Source organism: Nilaparvata lugens, chromosome 8, assembly GCF_014356525.2.
Source record: "Nilaparvata lugens isolate BPH chromosome 8, ASM1435652v1, whole genome shotgun sequence".
Lineage (NCBI taxonomy): Eukaryota > Metazoa > Arthropoda > Insecta > Hemiptera > Delphacidae > Nilaparvata > Nilaparvata lugens.
In genome coordinates, this window is record NC_052511.1 from 12,485,145 (window position 1) to 12,500,403 (window position 15,259).

Genomic DNA, 15,259 nt, shown 5'->3' on the forward strand with positions numbered 1-15,259 from the left:
GTACTCGTCGTATATTATGAATTTTAATATACCTAATCTTAGGCCCTAATATTATGCATAAGGCCAATGCATTAATATGACTTGGAAGGAAAACACAACAATGAATAACAACTGTTGTTTTGTAGTAAATATGATTTATTTCATAGTTCATCTCAGGTGAACGAGAAGTGAAATTTCTATTCAAGATTAAATGTATATAGGACAAAAATTACCAGATCAAATAATTTATACATGTGACGATTTCTTAAAATCAAAGTAATATTGTTGCGATAAAAAATCTGATAGAATAATATGCTTGAGCATCACTTTTCTCTAAAATTACCTAATCAAGATAGGTACAAAACTGATTATATATGATAAAATAATACCGTATATTATTGTACGTAGATTTCTAATAATTGTACTATATAAGTTAATAAAAGCCTCAAGAGCTAGAGTGCATTTTCCGTATTTCATGTAATTTCAAACATTTCAAAATGAGAGTAATAATTTGTATTCAAATTTTAGATTATAATAATAATGATATTTTCATGATAATTTCAGTCTAGAGCAGGACGGCCACTTCATATTCGGTGAATCTAAGTTCTTCTCCGCCGTAGGAAATGTACAGGCAATTGTGGCTGGGTTGAATCTGCAAACACAAATTTACACATTTATTTAATAAATCATGATGTAGGTACCGTAACTTACAATAGTCTTGACTGTTGAGTCAATCAAAAATTATTGTAAAACTCAATCAAGAAGAGATTGAAACTAAAAATCTGTTCAAAAATGAAGTTTTGATACAGTATATCATATTAATAATAGATTACTGGATTGTAATATTACCCTCATTAGTTTGAAATTTACAATTGTTTCTGAAATTTTGTGGAGCTCCTTCTGTATATCTATCTTAGAGAGAATGAATTAAACGAACGAATATTGTCTTCAATCTATGACTGTGAAGAATATGAATAGTACTCATGTGGAATAGACAATATTTTATCAATTTATTCACCTCAATAACAATACTTTATTTTATCTTACTCCACATATCCTTAAATGTATGTATTCAGGGCTACTCATTTTTTATTTATAAAATAGCATTCATATGTGTTTTATATATGTTATTTTATATAGAAAACTTTTCAAAGAAATTGTAGATACTATGATGTTATTTTATAAACTATCTTAATCCATATTCTACTTTATCGATACTGGTACTTGTAGTGTCATCGTTATCAATTATTGTTCAAAATACAAGAGAAATACACTAACTCCAATTTTTCCAAACTTTGATTTTTTATTAATTCTTTTATTTAGTTTCTAATTTATTCTATAAAACTATGAATGTTAAATAATCAATTATCAAACAAATGAAGAATATTTAATTTCTGCAGTGTGGAATTATTTTTGAAAAATCACTAGCAGGAAATTATGATTCATGTTAGAAATTAGAAATTGATTTCCTGAAAGATTTACTTTTATGGACTTGGTGGATTTTCCTTGTATGCCCAAAAATAATTCAAGTCTCATTGTATATTGCTTATGAAACCTTTTTTCCTCTATAGGTTCATTTATTCCCTTGATTAGAACCTTTTTGACCCTAATTAGATTTAAAATAAATTTTTATACAATAATTATTATTTATATTTTTTATATTTTATAAAATATAGTTACTCTCTTGAACAGTAAGTTTACTGACTGATTCCTGAATAATTATTGAATAAACTATACATCATACATCAGATGATATATAAATATATAATTCAAAACTTTGAACTGGATTTTATCTTTTAGATCTAAGATGGAAGATGCTAATTTTTTACATGGGCCTATACTATTCTTCATTCTCATTTCTCATTATATTTATTCATTTACAGTATAATATAAACGCGACTTTCCACAAGTATTTCAAGACCAGGTGATGATGAGGGAATAAAGGTGTGAATGATCTGGAGAGAAAATGTTTTCTTGTAATTTAGTAATTTTCATCTACTACGCACCTTTCCAGGAGTGAGTGTGCCATCATGCATGGTCCTGCCCAGGTACAGCTTCTCGCCACACTGAGTCTGGCCGACACAGATCGCCTCTGGTGGCACATTGCCATCTCCTGCCGTCTGCCAGCCGATGTGGGCACTGCACAGAATCTGTCAAAGTACACCATGTTAGTTTAAGCTCATTAAGACATCGCCTAAGTAGTGTTCTTTCATCAAAAATCGAATTAAGTCAAAGCTTGATCAAACATCACAACAATGGATTTAAAAAAAAGGCTCAATCCCTAACAAGGGTCGCTATTCTAAAACACTACTGATATTTTTTTCGGGAATCAGAGAGCTTCCCCCACATAATTGTTTTTTTATGATCTAGGGAAACAACACCTCCTCCCCCCCCCCCACGGCAAGAATTTCAATGACGCAGTCCGAGTCTTTGCCACCCCTCTGTATTTGAAATATATCTTAATAGCCCCTGGGCTATTAACTAATTATAGTTAGAGCTATTCACTCCATTATTCTCACTCTCATTCGATATTCAGATTCTATTTTGATTGTGAGAGACTTCATAGGTCGCCACTGGTTTAGTTTCCATGTTCCCTTCAAACTCTTGTTTTTATTGCAAGAAAGAGATTTCTCTGATTTTCTAATAATAATATTGAAAACATTTCATTGACTTAATCAATGATAAGAATAAAGTTAAGAGAGAGACCCCATTTTTTCGATGGGGTATAAGGGTCAAGCCACACGAAGCGTTTCGGAACGACACAACAGGAAGCTCTTGGATTGACTGGACAGAGAACTCACTCAATACGCCAAACCAATCAGCCAATCGGAAATCTTCCTGTCCAGTCGTACCGACTGAAAAAAAACGCCTCGTGTGGGTTGGCCCTAATAGTTATCTCGGTTAGTAACATGTGTACCGTATTAGGCGTAGCCTTCCTATGCAAGGGAGAGTGCAATAGAACAAAGTGGACAATAGAACACTTAAATTTCGGGATGTAGAAATGCTTGGAAATGTACAGAATAGAGAAAGACAACAAATAATAATATTATTGAGAGATTGAATAAGAAGCTATAACAAAATTTGAAGACAGATACGGTACCGATGAGTTTATTATAGAAAAGTAGCTTGAGAGATTGGAAGATATGATATTGAAAATAAACAAGACTGACGAAGAAATAATGTAGAAAATATAAGAAGCGAGAAAATATAATTATGTAGAAATCATGGAAAGCGAGATGAAAAGGTGGAAAAGAAGAAGAAAATAGGAGAAAGAAGAGAGAAGAAGGAGCAGTAGTGGGAGTAGGAATAGTTGAAGAAGATAAAAAGTAAGGAAATAAGAGAAGAAAACGGATGAGAAAACTTGAGAAGAATTTGAAAGAAAAAGATTTTGAAGAGTATTATTCGTAGAATAGGACTGCAAAGAAGAAAAAGCAGAGAAGAGAAAACTTTGATTGAAGAAAACGAAGAAGCAGAATGAAAATGGAAAGTATTGAAGAGGAAAAAGAAATGAGAGAAACAGAAATTAAAAAAAAGAGGAATAAGAAGGAAATAAAAAATAGGAAGGAGGATAAACAGGATAGAAATGAGAAGGATCTAAGGGGAATAGAAAGAGTAATGGGAAGAAAGGAGATAAAAAAGACGAGTAAGATGAAGAAGAAGAAAAAAGAAAAAAATGGGAAAAGCATAAAAAAGAAGAAATAGAAGAAGGGAGAGATAAGAAATAAATAGAAGAAGAAGAAGAAGAGGAGCCGTACTCCTCTGAATACCATTTATTATTTACCTGATTACAATAATTTATTAATTTATCAGTTCAAAAATCGCTTCCCGATGGTTCTTCGGAACCCACTTGAATCTGTATGTCCACTCATCTCTCATCATAAAATTTAACTCATTACCGAGCACGCACAAGTCTAGATGTCATGTGAGCATAATCCTCAGAAAAAAAGAAGTAGTAGTTCAAGAAAAAGAATGAGAATTGATTGATTATTATGCCTTATTTATTCATTTAACGTACCGTATGGCATCTTGTTAGAGTATAGCTCTATGTGAAACACCTATATGTCTTGATTGTGGCGGAGTTAGGACTCCAGACCTCTCTACCAAAAAAGAAAAAATTCTTTACAAAAAAGTTGCATTAGATCACAAATTAATAGAAATACATTAAATCCTCAATCAAAAAGACAATAATAGTTATAAGGATAAGTGTTGACTGACCTCATATTCGTACTTGGCAACCTCCTGGCCTCCATAGGCGACATAGGCAGCGTTGTGCGTGGGGTTGATCTTGGCCGGGATGAGGTCACCCTCGTGGAAGGCGCGCCCCGCAAAGATGGGGGCCCCGTCCTTGTCTTGCCCCACCTTGACTGCATTGGGGGGCACCGACCCCTGCATGCCCTGCACCCACATGAATGTGCCTGTGCAGTGTGCGGGTGGACGCCAACCGTAACCTGCAACAACAATATCATGAGTAACACATCGGGAATAGCAGTTTCTGTATCTTTCCAGTTTAATATAGTTAGCGCCAGTTGCACAAATCCGATTAAATTTCAATCGTGATAAGGATTCCCAATATACTCTAGTGATAATGATTCGAATCGTGAAGAGGATTCTAATCGTGATAAGGATTCGAATCGTGATAAGGATAAGGATCATGATAAGGATAAGAATCTTGATAAGGATAAGAAACGTGATAGGGATAAGGATCATGATAAGGAAAATAATCGTGATAAGGATAATAATCGTGATAAGTATAAGAATCGTAATAAGGATAAGAATCGTGCCAAGCATAAGAATCATGAAACGGATTCAAATTGTGTTGAGGATGCCTAATAATAATAAATAAGGATGCTTAATTATTAAGCTCTAGAAATTATTTCACAAGAACCAATCAGAGAACCTTTCTTTCCGGAAAAGCCTTTTTTGATTGGTTCTCGTGAAATTAATCAAGATTGAAATTTAGGAGGCTTTTGTGCAACCAGGCCTTAGTACCCTATTTCCTTTCATTTTCAAGACCCGAGTATAGTTTCGTGCTTACATGGACCAAACTTTTTCTACCTGAGGGAAATTTCTGTCACTCGATGACGTAACAAAAGGTCGAGAACTTCCAATTTCCGTGTGTGACAAAAAGTTCTTCAGTCTCATGATGCGTACAAAACTTATTACTCCACCTACAAAATTATTATTAGAATAAAAACTAATATCAGTTCAATAACTTGCTCCAAAAAGCTCATTCCAACATAACCAAAAGGCTTGCTATCATAATATCAATCGCGAATGGCATATGCTTAGACGTTTAAATTATTTTGTAGCGATACCACCCATGCTATTCAATTGGGGCCCTACTTAGGTGGATATTTAGTTACAGGCAGTAGAATAATGCGACTCTAGATGGTACGTTAAATGGAAGATAAACAATATTCATGGTAGTGAAAAATACTGCCTGAAATTTCCCGGCATACGAAGCAACTAACCTACTGATATATTATTCAAGCTAGCAGTAGTTAATCAACAGGTTTTTACGATTCCAGTACATAGTGATGTTCTATACTTTGTTCAAATTAACTTCCGATTTGGGATGGACATGCGCAGCAGAGAAGGCATGGGATACAACAGCGGAAACAATGGTGCTTGCTAGCACTCCTAGAGACCCATTTTGGTGCTAGCGAGGCGATGTAAAAGATCCACCCGAGTCGATTAGGCTAGGATTCGCGACTGTAGCAATCCCCCCCTTAATTTTCTAAGAATTGAGGGGGGCATCATCGACCCCCAAAATGAAAAATCCATAATTTTTATTAGAAAAATTTTTGTGCTAGCGTTCTCTAATTTCCAGTGAGTATTCAAGCGCTCATGTTAAACTTAGGAAGTTTCCTCTCTGCAATCACAGACTCTACTGACTCTATTTGACAAATTGACAAATACGCTTCCACCTATGACTCACTCCATCACTGCAATTGGCTGATCTCCCTCCATTTCTCTGCGCCGCATATTCCTCCAAGTCTGAAGAAGATTTGCACGGAGTATAGCCTATAGTTACCCGCTACCGTTGCAGCAATAGTTGAAAGCAACAAAATTATATAACTGCTTCCGTTGCAGCAATAGTTGAAAGCAACAAAATTATATAACTGCTCACTAGGGTATCGGTATTTCATTGATTCTTCATTTTTCTTCAATTTTTGTTTATGGGATAGCCCACTTGAAACCTTCAAAAGATTACTTTCAATCATTCAACTGCGGTTAGTTTGTACTTTAGCTTGTACCTAAGGACTATTTCAACTAGTTTTTTTTTCATAATAACGTCATGTGTCTGGAAATGTGAAAAAAAAACTTTTCCCACTTCATATTATATCCAATATTTTTCTAAACCTCACAACTATCTAGTGTAGCGAATATTATTTTTTCATAATCTGAGTAAGGAGTAACATTTTCATGGGTTTCATTGATAAGGAACATCAGTTTTGTATTTTGGGAATTGAAGTTGTAACCACTTATTTAGAGAACAGAGACTGCTCCATCATCCAACATTCAACTGCTTTTGATTCCTAAAATGCCCAATCTTTCAACTGATCTTTATTGAATGGAATGAATAATCTACAAGATGCAGGCAACGTACATTCAGAGAATTGAGGTGCAGTGGGGTTCTGATAGGAGGGTGCCCAAATCGGTGGATATAATTCACGACTAGGAACAGCTGGCACTTGCTGCTGGTAACCTGGACCCGGAACTACTGTGACAGGATAGTCATGGGCCTCTGATGACTCACAGCAACCCATTCTAAATCACTCAACTCAAGTCATACGTCACAACCTAAAAGAGAGAACTACTTTAGTTCGGCGATAAGATGAAATTTTATCAAATTTTAAAATGTGTCATTCTTTCAGGCGTGACTGTCTGACTAAAGGTACAGTTGTTTAAAAAATCCTATCTAGGGTAGATTTGTATCTTGGGCACTTCCAAGAGTTCTATCAAAATAATCTTTATTGGTTCTATCTAAGAACTATTATTGTAGCAACACAAGGAAATCTTGGACAGTTGTTTAAGAAATCCTATCAAGGGTGGATTTGTATCTTGGGCTCTTCCAAGAGCTCTACCAAATCTTTATTGGTTCTATCGAAGAACTATTATCGTGGCAAAACAAAGAAATCTTGGAAGATTCAATAATTTTCCAAAGACAATTAGCTAAACCATTCAGACAAGAATAGTCTATATGAGAAGTGAATTATTGACATGGAGGCTATAAATTATATAGACATGAGCCTCATATTTTATATAGGGAGATATAATTATAGACATAATATTATAGACATAACATAAATATAAATTTTGTAAAGAAGATTATTCACAAGTTTGAATAGATCCTAAGCAAATATTTAGAATGAGATGACACATGTGTTAGTCCAACGATAGCTGTCGTTTAGCCCAATACTTCGTTTGACATTTTACATAACTTCCATATCAAGCTACTCGTCAAAGATAATGTCGATTATTACGCCATACTTGGTAATCATTACACCACGATACCACTATAGGCCCTATACCCAATTGAAAAAACTCATTTTTTATCTCTAGTCAATTAAAGATTACTAATAGAATTTATTTTTATTTATATTGGGGCACTGGAGGCTTTTATCATATCTTTTCTATGACGCATTTCACGACTGGGGAAACTTTTGCCAACTTTCATATGAGATCAATTTTGAAAGCTTCCCCGTGATTACTTTCCATGGAACTTCAATTACAGTTTTCCCTGTATATCTTGAATATATTACATGCTATTTAAAACTTGATATTCATTCAAAACAGATTCGATTCTGTTCATTTATTGTTTTCAATGATGAACTCGAGTTATAATTTGGTGCTGGATATTAGTAGAGAAAATGTCATTCATCTCTTGTCTTTATAGAGTTTTAGGTTGTAGGGGATTGTCCCAAACGTTTTCATGACCCTTCAATAGCACAATTGTTTCTCAAAGCAAAACGGAGTAAAAACGATTACAAATACTGTGGAATGAAACAAATGACAAAATTAGAGTTCTTATGCCTCTACAACATCTATCTCCATAAATTTTTCGCTATTTGTCAAGTTTTCTCAGTTCATCTGTCGATAATTTGACATCTTGTAAGATGATTCTTGAACTCCTCAGAACGAGGTCAATTCCCCCCCCCCCCAGACAGATGAAGATTTAATAGAATTACTCGGTTGTTAGCCTGTTTATTGATATCTTCCGGTTTATCCTAAATGTAGGCTATTGTAAGTCTGTACTAACCAGATGAGCTCTGTAGAGATTGGTATCTTGGAGGCGGAGAGGGTGATGACTCATAAGACTCATAAACACCTGGACCCTCATAGTGAGTCACTTGAGGATATAGATGATTTTGTACCGGTACATGATTATGATGACTATGAAGATGCGGATGTGTACCATCGTATCCAGGTCTGTGCGCAAAATTTGGCCCGAAAACATGGTTCATACCATGGGGATGATGAGGACCGTTACCATGAGGTGGTGCGAATTCCCACGGTTTGTTCACATGACCATGGAACTGTTGATAAGGGGCTGGAGGAACAAACCCTTCCGGTCTTGGGGGTAACTTGGGGGGTCGAATCCAACCGTCAGGTCCTGGCCTCAAACTGGCTCCTCTAGCCGTTTCTACGCCATTTGCTTGACCTTGGAGAGAACTATTCACCTGTATACGTCCCAGAAAGTCCTTAGAGTCTTGCATGTCTCGATCCATCCCTAATTTTTCCACACAAATACAAATTCGACTCACTTTTCCCTATCACAAAACAGTATTTTTCCACAACACTCGGATTTATTGTTGAAAACAAAGACTCACTTCAACACTACTACTGAACTTTAGACACTTTTGAACATTGAAACTCTTCACACCTATCATTTTCAAATTTTGTAGCATTTATCAGCACTTGAAATTATCTTATCTTCCACTTTATTGAAGGCTGAGGCTTAGTGACTAGTTCAGCCCGCTGTTTCAACAGAAATACTTGACTCCTCTTTCAAGATATCATAAACTCATTTCAGTTATTTTATTCACGTATCGACTCTAGAGACAATGATAAATTCACTGATAAGAAAGTCTGAAGTACAGAATATTATTACTCATACTAATCTTGTACTCATACTAATTATCGTGTCTGTATTGATATCAAATTTGTGGAAATACGGGATTGTTCCTAGTATAGCCTACAGTAATCAGTTTGCTAATTTGAATAAAAAATGCTGTATAATATGAATTGTAATTTCTTTAATTAATTGCTGTTTGATTGATGATTGTCCCTTTCTATCCTACATGCTATAATGGATAATCGTGTAGGGGGACTCCAAATTTGTGGTATTGTGTGTGTTTCATAATCTTTTCAATATTCATATCTGTTTTTAATAAATTTGAATTTGATTATCTGAAGATCCAAAATATATAAGGCTATAATGGTTTAAAAACTTCATTTAAACCATCAACTAACACATAGTGTAATGAAATAAAATATTTTCTGCACATTATCATTAGAAACATGATTTGATAACCATTTCAAGTGGGTGGATGAGTTTTTTTATGAAATAATGACCCTATTAATCAGTAGTAGGCCAATGCTGGTACCGTACTTAGTTGATTCTTTAATGGTATTGAGTCGTACGTAGTCAAGTAAGTTCATCATTATTCTCTCCTCAAAACTCCTCATTAAGTCCATCAACTCTCCTAATATAGAATTGAATACATTCATTCAAATCGATATAAATGTTGATTCCAATTGAATAGTTGCTTTGAAGCGATTTTATTTTAACTAGAATACCATAATAGAAATAAATTGACATGCATCGTCTACGTCTGTCTCTGTCATTGAATCAATGAGTTGCTGATAGTTAATTACTGTTTTGGAACCATTCCAAAAATTATTGAAATACTACAAGTAGTTTCCATTGCCCCATGAATGGTTATTTTTTTATGAATAAATTCATTATTTATTGTCACAAAGGTTTCATGGCTGCAACTATTTATCAACAAAAGAACTTGGAATAATCATGTATTGATTAATGAAATGTATTTAATCCCATTCATCACTTCAAGTGATCCATCCAATATACGGGTGACACGTTTTTGTCTCTATTTCCTTCACCGTTTTTCATCAATAAATTATTGTATCAATACCGGTTCTTCTTGATAATTTCAATTGAGAGCAAATTCTATTCAGTGTGAGTTAATGCTATGAGTTCAATAATTCAAAGCTATTTCGCAATGTTGCGCCTTAGTGTGTATATGAAGACCATATATGAATAGTATATAAAAGTCTCATAAACACAATGTTAATTATAAGTTAATATTAAAATTAATTTGATATTGTTCGAAAATTCAATTGGATCAGCTAATGCAATGACAGCACTGTGCTATTTGTATCTGAGCAATTCGACCATTTTTCCATTACCCAGACCATGTTACAATAAGAGCTACGATAATAGATAATAATTTGCCTTGGCTTGAAAAATATCATGACTTGTTCCTATAACATTCAATACATTTCATCCAACCATGCACAGCTATGCCTGTAGGTATTTTAATTGCTCAACCATGCATTTTATAGAATTTTTGTTGATCTCTTTAATTTAAAGGAAGAAAATCACTTGGAAATTTGACTTGAAAAATATAAGGATTTGGAAATGTGCACGATCATTCACTTCAAATCAGCCCGAAACATTATGTTGTGATCACATTGAAAAAGTTAGTATCAATTTTCACTTAGAAGTATTCTACCTTAAACTTTTGTGTGAGAATAATAACAATATTGAATGTATATACCATACCTTTACGCAAACCAGGCATTATTCCAGCCGCTCAAACTTATCTTTGTTGCACGAGAAAACCACTACAGTACACTGCAATAATAGACTGATCCATCTGTCACTCTATTCAATGAGCGAGTAAATTTATACTATTTTTTTCTATGAAAAAATATTTGTATGTTGGTTTCCCCAATGTTGAGTTGTCAGGAACTGAACTAAATATTTCATGTTTAGGTACTTTTGCTCACATTTAGGTCTTATTTAATCAGTGGGAGCGAATTATTGCTCATCCACATAACTCAAATTTTTTATAACTAAAAACAACTATTTTCCCAGAGGAGATAATAAGCGTTCAAACAATAAGCGTATTTGCCAATTATCTTTTGAAATTTGTGATATATGAGAGGTTAGCACTATGACATTTGCAATTTGATGTTATAAGAATATTTTTAACAATTGAATAGAACTCATTCTTTCGATTGTTTGATTTGATGAATTCTTACAGTTCAGTTCTTTTTTCTATACAATTGATTGATTGAATAGTATTCATATATCACAGACTGTAAACAAGAAGTACCGTAATGAATTTCAGAGATTGCAATCATTACGAATTTGGAATTCCATTTCATAAATCATCATGAGAATGTCATTTTGAACTATCAAGATTGTAAGTAATGAACTCGCTTACAAAAAGGCCTATCCAACAGTGCTATAGTAGCTTCACAATATTTCAACTAGGCTATTCAATAATCTATTTCAAACAACTCCCTAAATATTTGAAACACGCAATTCCCGTTACAGTAATAATTAAAATAGAAAAAGCAGATAAAATTATAATTATACTTTCTAATTATATATATTTATAATTTCCTCTCATTTACATTACATTTTAAGCATAAAACTCATCTTCAATCATGAACAAAATTCCAATTGAACGAGAATTCTCTATGGATAGACTACATACTTATGGGCTTCACTCTTAATCCAATTCCATTCTTGTATGAACTAAGTGAGATGAATAATTATTGTAACTAATAATCATAAAGATAACTCATTCATTTCAATTCCAAGTGTCTCTTTCCTATTAGTAGCTCCACTATAATAGCTCAACTTCTATGGCAACTGAAATCTGCTAATTGGAAATACCTTGAAGGTTTCAGACTAAAAATAATTCTATTTGATTTAAGCTCTCGCACATAAAAGCTCAGTAAACATTGTACGGTACCGTATATTTGTGTTCTCTTGAGTAAGATAATTAGATGGAGACTCACCTAACAATTCAAAACTTATGTTATTTCAATATCATTCGTGACAGTATTTCTAAACGCTTCATTTATAAGCAATGTACTCAATCCTTTCGAATAATAATGAATAGATATACTGTTTAGTTTAGTGATTGAAATATATATTTTTCAATCCGGAATGAGTTGAAACTATGAAAATGTTCCCAAAAACTGGATGCTCCTTGGGTTTTATTTGAACTGAGCGAATCAAAAGTCAATGACAACTTGTAACCTCTTTATCAGAGAGTACAATAAACTAAGATATACGGTACCTACAATCTATGCTATATACTTCCCAATCACTTTTTGTAAAATCCTATCAATCCATTCATAGAATTATATTTCTATTTTTTCCTGATTTAACAGAAAAATCTGTGCATTTGTTGATTTATTTAGTGGCCAATGTATCGATAAACTTGTTATATCCATTCTCAAGTAGTGCAAATAAAATGAATAGACTTAGGACTAGCTACGCTGGATTCCCAGTACATCTTCAAATCACATAATCAATCGATTTCGAGATTATCAAAGTACTCAGGCTTATAGGCTATGATAGTTTCAAAAATATCTCTAGAAATATAAAACATCTCATCTTGGTAATATTTTCTTAACTCTCTAATGACTTGTAAAGTGATTCTCCATTTCCCAAACTTCAAAAATGCATTAGCCTACTTCAATTAATTTCAAATGAGACCAGCTCAATACGTATTCATCCATTTGTGGGTTCAACAAGGATTTAACTTCATATAAATAAAACTTTCAAATATTCTCTGGTTATTAAATGGGGAGTTTCTAACCAACAGCATGGAAACTCCGAAAATCTGTGAACCCTCAGAAGCTCTACTATAGTATAGTGGAAGTGGAAAAGAGTGGAGTCTCTTAGCGCGATATGTGGAAAGGGCAGTTAGTATTAGAAATGGAATGATTAGAGAGTTTAATTATTAAATATAAAAAGGAAAATTACTGAGGCATTATAGTAGTATTTATTTCATTTTGTTCAGCTTTATTGATGTATTTGTTCTTTATGTAGCAGGTTCTTTATTTATTTTTTTTCTTTGTTTGCTTTCCAATGATAATTGTTTTCACAAAATTTCGAATTTCTTTTGTTTTTGTAGAATAGGCCTACCAAATCTGGCAGACAACCTTTATGGTTATGTAAAGTTTTTTGTCTCATGTTTTTTATTTAGCACAATCATTATCTTAATTATATAATTTTCAATTGTTTATTTTGTAACATGATTGTAGTCTTATTATTTTTATTTATATTGAATAAAGGCATTTTCTATCTATCTATCTATCTACTATAGTATAACATATCCATGCAAGGTGCATCATCACTCATCGTTCGTCAATTGTCTGTCATCTTTGATCAAATCAGAATCACCAATTAATATTGAATTACGGTAAATAAAATGTAAAATTTCAGTTCTCACCCAATACAATATCTTATTTGAATATGTAGTTCTCTTTACTTGCAGTGTTTATTCTCATCATTGATATCTTCCTCTCCATTACAACATTTGAATAAGCTATCTATTACAACTGGCATGCTGGATTTGAGTTGATACTCATCATTACCGTAAAACTGAATATCGGTATTCATTCTCGTGTATTAGTTCTCGGCCTAATCGAGAGGTTCTGTCCGACTTTATCAAAAACCTAGATTCGCTGATTCCTACTTATCAACGTGATTTCAAAAGTATGAAACTTATTGTACTCATTTCCAACATTCAGAATTCCGTGTACTAATGCTTATTTGCATGTTTCAAATGAAGAAGCTTAGTAACATTCAAATGGCAAGTTGATTCATGTTGCTCTAAATTTTGGAGATTATGCAGAAATTTTTCAATTAATGGTAATTCGCGTTCAATATCTTTCTTTTTTATTTTGTTTTTCAACCGTCAAAATATTAAATTCTTAGTTTTTATTGTTTTTGAGTGAAACTGGACTAAATTTTAGAAAAGTGAAATCATAACCCTATTTCGGAATTTTAAAGTGTTATCTAAATTTGGGAGAGAAATAGTACAAGAAGTATCCTTAGTTTTTCTCTCCCGGTCAGTGCTTCTTTGTAAAAATTATAATAATAATAATAATGATTACAAATTATAATGTTAATGCTGTACAATTTTAAACAATGCAAATTATTGAAGCTATATCTCACTTCCAGAGTTTCTGACCAGATACCAAACTCACAAATCATGCATAATATCCAGTTTAAAAACAGCAGCTCGCACAAATAAATATTATAGAGCCCAGCAACAATAGTACAGTCATACCGGTGCCTACATTTTTTCTTCGGATATTGCTATGCAAGATGTACTACATACATGAAGTATATAGGCTTCATGAATTATAGGCCTATTCCAATAATAAGCCTATATTACCACTTGATGTTCAAAACCCTTTGAATTAACAAGGTATCCACGGTACTATGAAGAACCATGATGCAATATAATATAATATTATTCAAGATATTTCTACTCACCAGCCATATTAGAATTTCACACAATTGAAGCGATCAATCTCAAGGATGAACTAGAATCTGTTTGATTCAATAGAGGTTGTTACCAGTCAGTCAGCCGAATCACTTAGAGATATAACCTTTATCTGTAGGGAGGCTCCGCTCTCTTATCTCTACACTCGCCCGGTGACAAATAGTTTTCGGAGAATACTTATATGGCGTAACGAGTGCAGTACAAAGATGAGTGATATTTTTTGTTTGTGTGTGTGCGCGTGCGTACGAGAGAAAAGAGAGAGATAGAGAGAAAGAGAGAAGTGAAGAAGAGAAGAAATGTTCAATGAAGAGAAGAGAATAGGTGACTAAAAGGTAATAAGCGTTTGAATAATGTCACTTGACGTGACGTTATAGCTATGAGATTAGTTGAGAGAATAAATGAAAAACAAATACAGTTCATGAGTGAGATAGAATGAGAATTAGCATTATAATGTGGAGTTTTGGGTGATAGGTGGAGAGGAAGAAGATGATGAGGGAGGATTTCAGTGAATAAAGTGAGAGAGTTGATGTGAAATGATTTGCATATTGAAATGAAAATAATATGAATTCGAATGAGAATAATAGAGAGAAAACTATGATGAGTAAAATGTACTGTTTCTCATTCTCACCTACGTCAACTGAACCAACTATATATTCCAAATAAATTCCCTCTTTCCTATACTGTATTATTTTTTCCTCTTTACTACAGTACAG

General features: G+C 33.3%; 1 protein-coding gene across 5 annotated transcripts; it reads right to left on the reverse strand.

The window, feature by feature from the left end:
• Positions 1 to 117: 117 nt before the first annotated feature.
• On the reverse strand, positions 118 to 14,937 carry LOC111050462. Of its 5 annotated transcripts, none has more exons than XM_022336792.2 (5): positions 14,537 to 14,862; positions 6,590 to 6,783; positions 4,195 to 4,427; positions 1,986 to 2,129; positions 118 to 631 (listed from the first exon to the last, which is right to left on the reverse strand). In XM_022336792.2, the coding sequence occupies exons 2-5, from the start codon at positions 6,747 to 6,749 to the stop codon at positions 545 to 547; spliced, it is 624 nt and encodes a 207-aa protein (XP_022192484.2). In that variant the 5' UTR covers positions 6,750 to 6,783; positions 14,537 to 14,862; the 3' UTR covers positions 118 to 544. The 5 variants fall into 5 exon arrangements, with proteins under 5 accessions (XP_022192484.2, XP_039289901.1, XP_022192486.2 ...); XM_039433967.1 differs by lacking the exon at positions 14,537 to 14,862 and adding an exon at positions 8,243 to 8,816; XM_022336794.2 differs by lacking the exon at positions 6,590 to 6,783 and having other exon boundaries at positions 14,537 to 14,937.
• Positions 14,938 to 15,259: the final 322 nt, after the last annotated feature.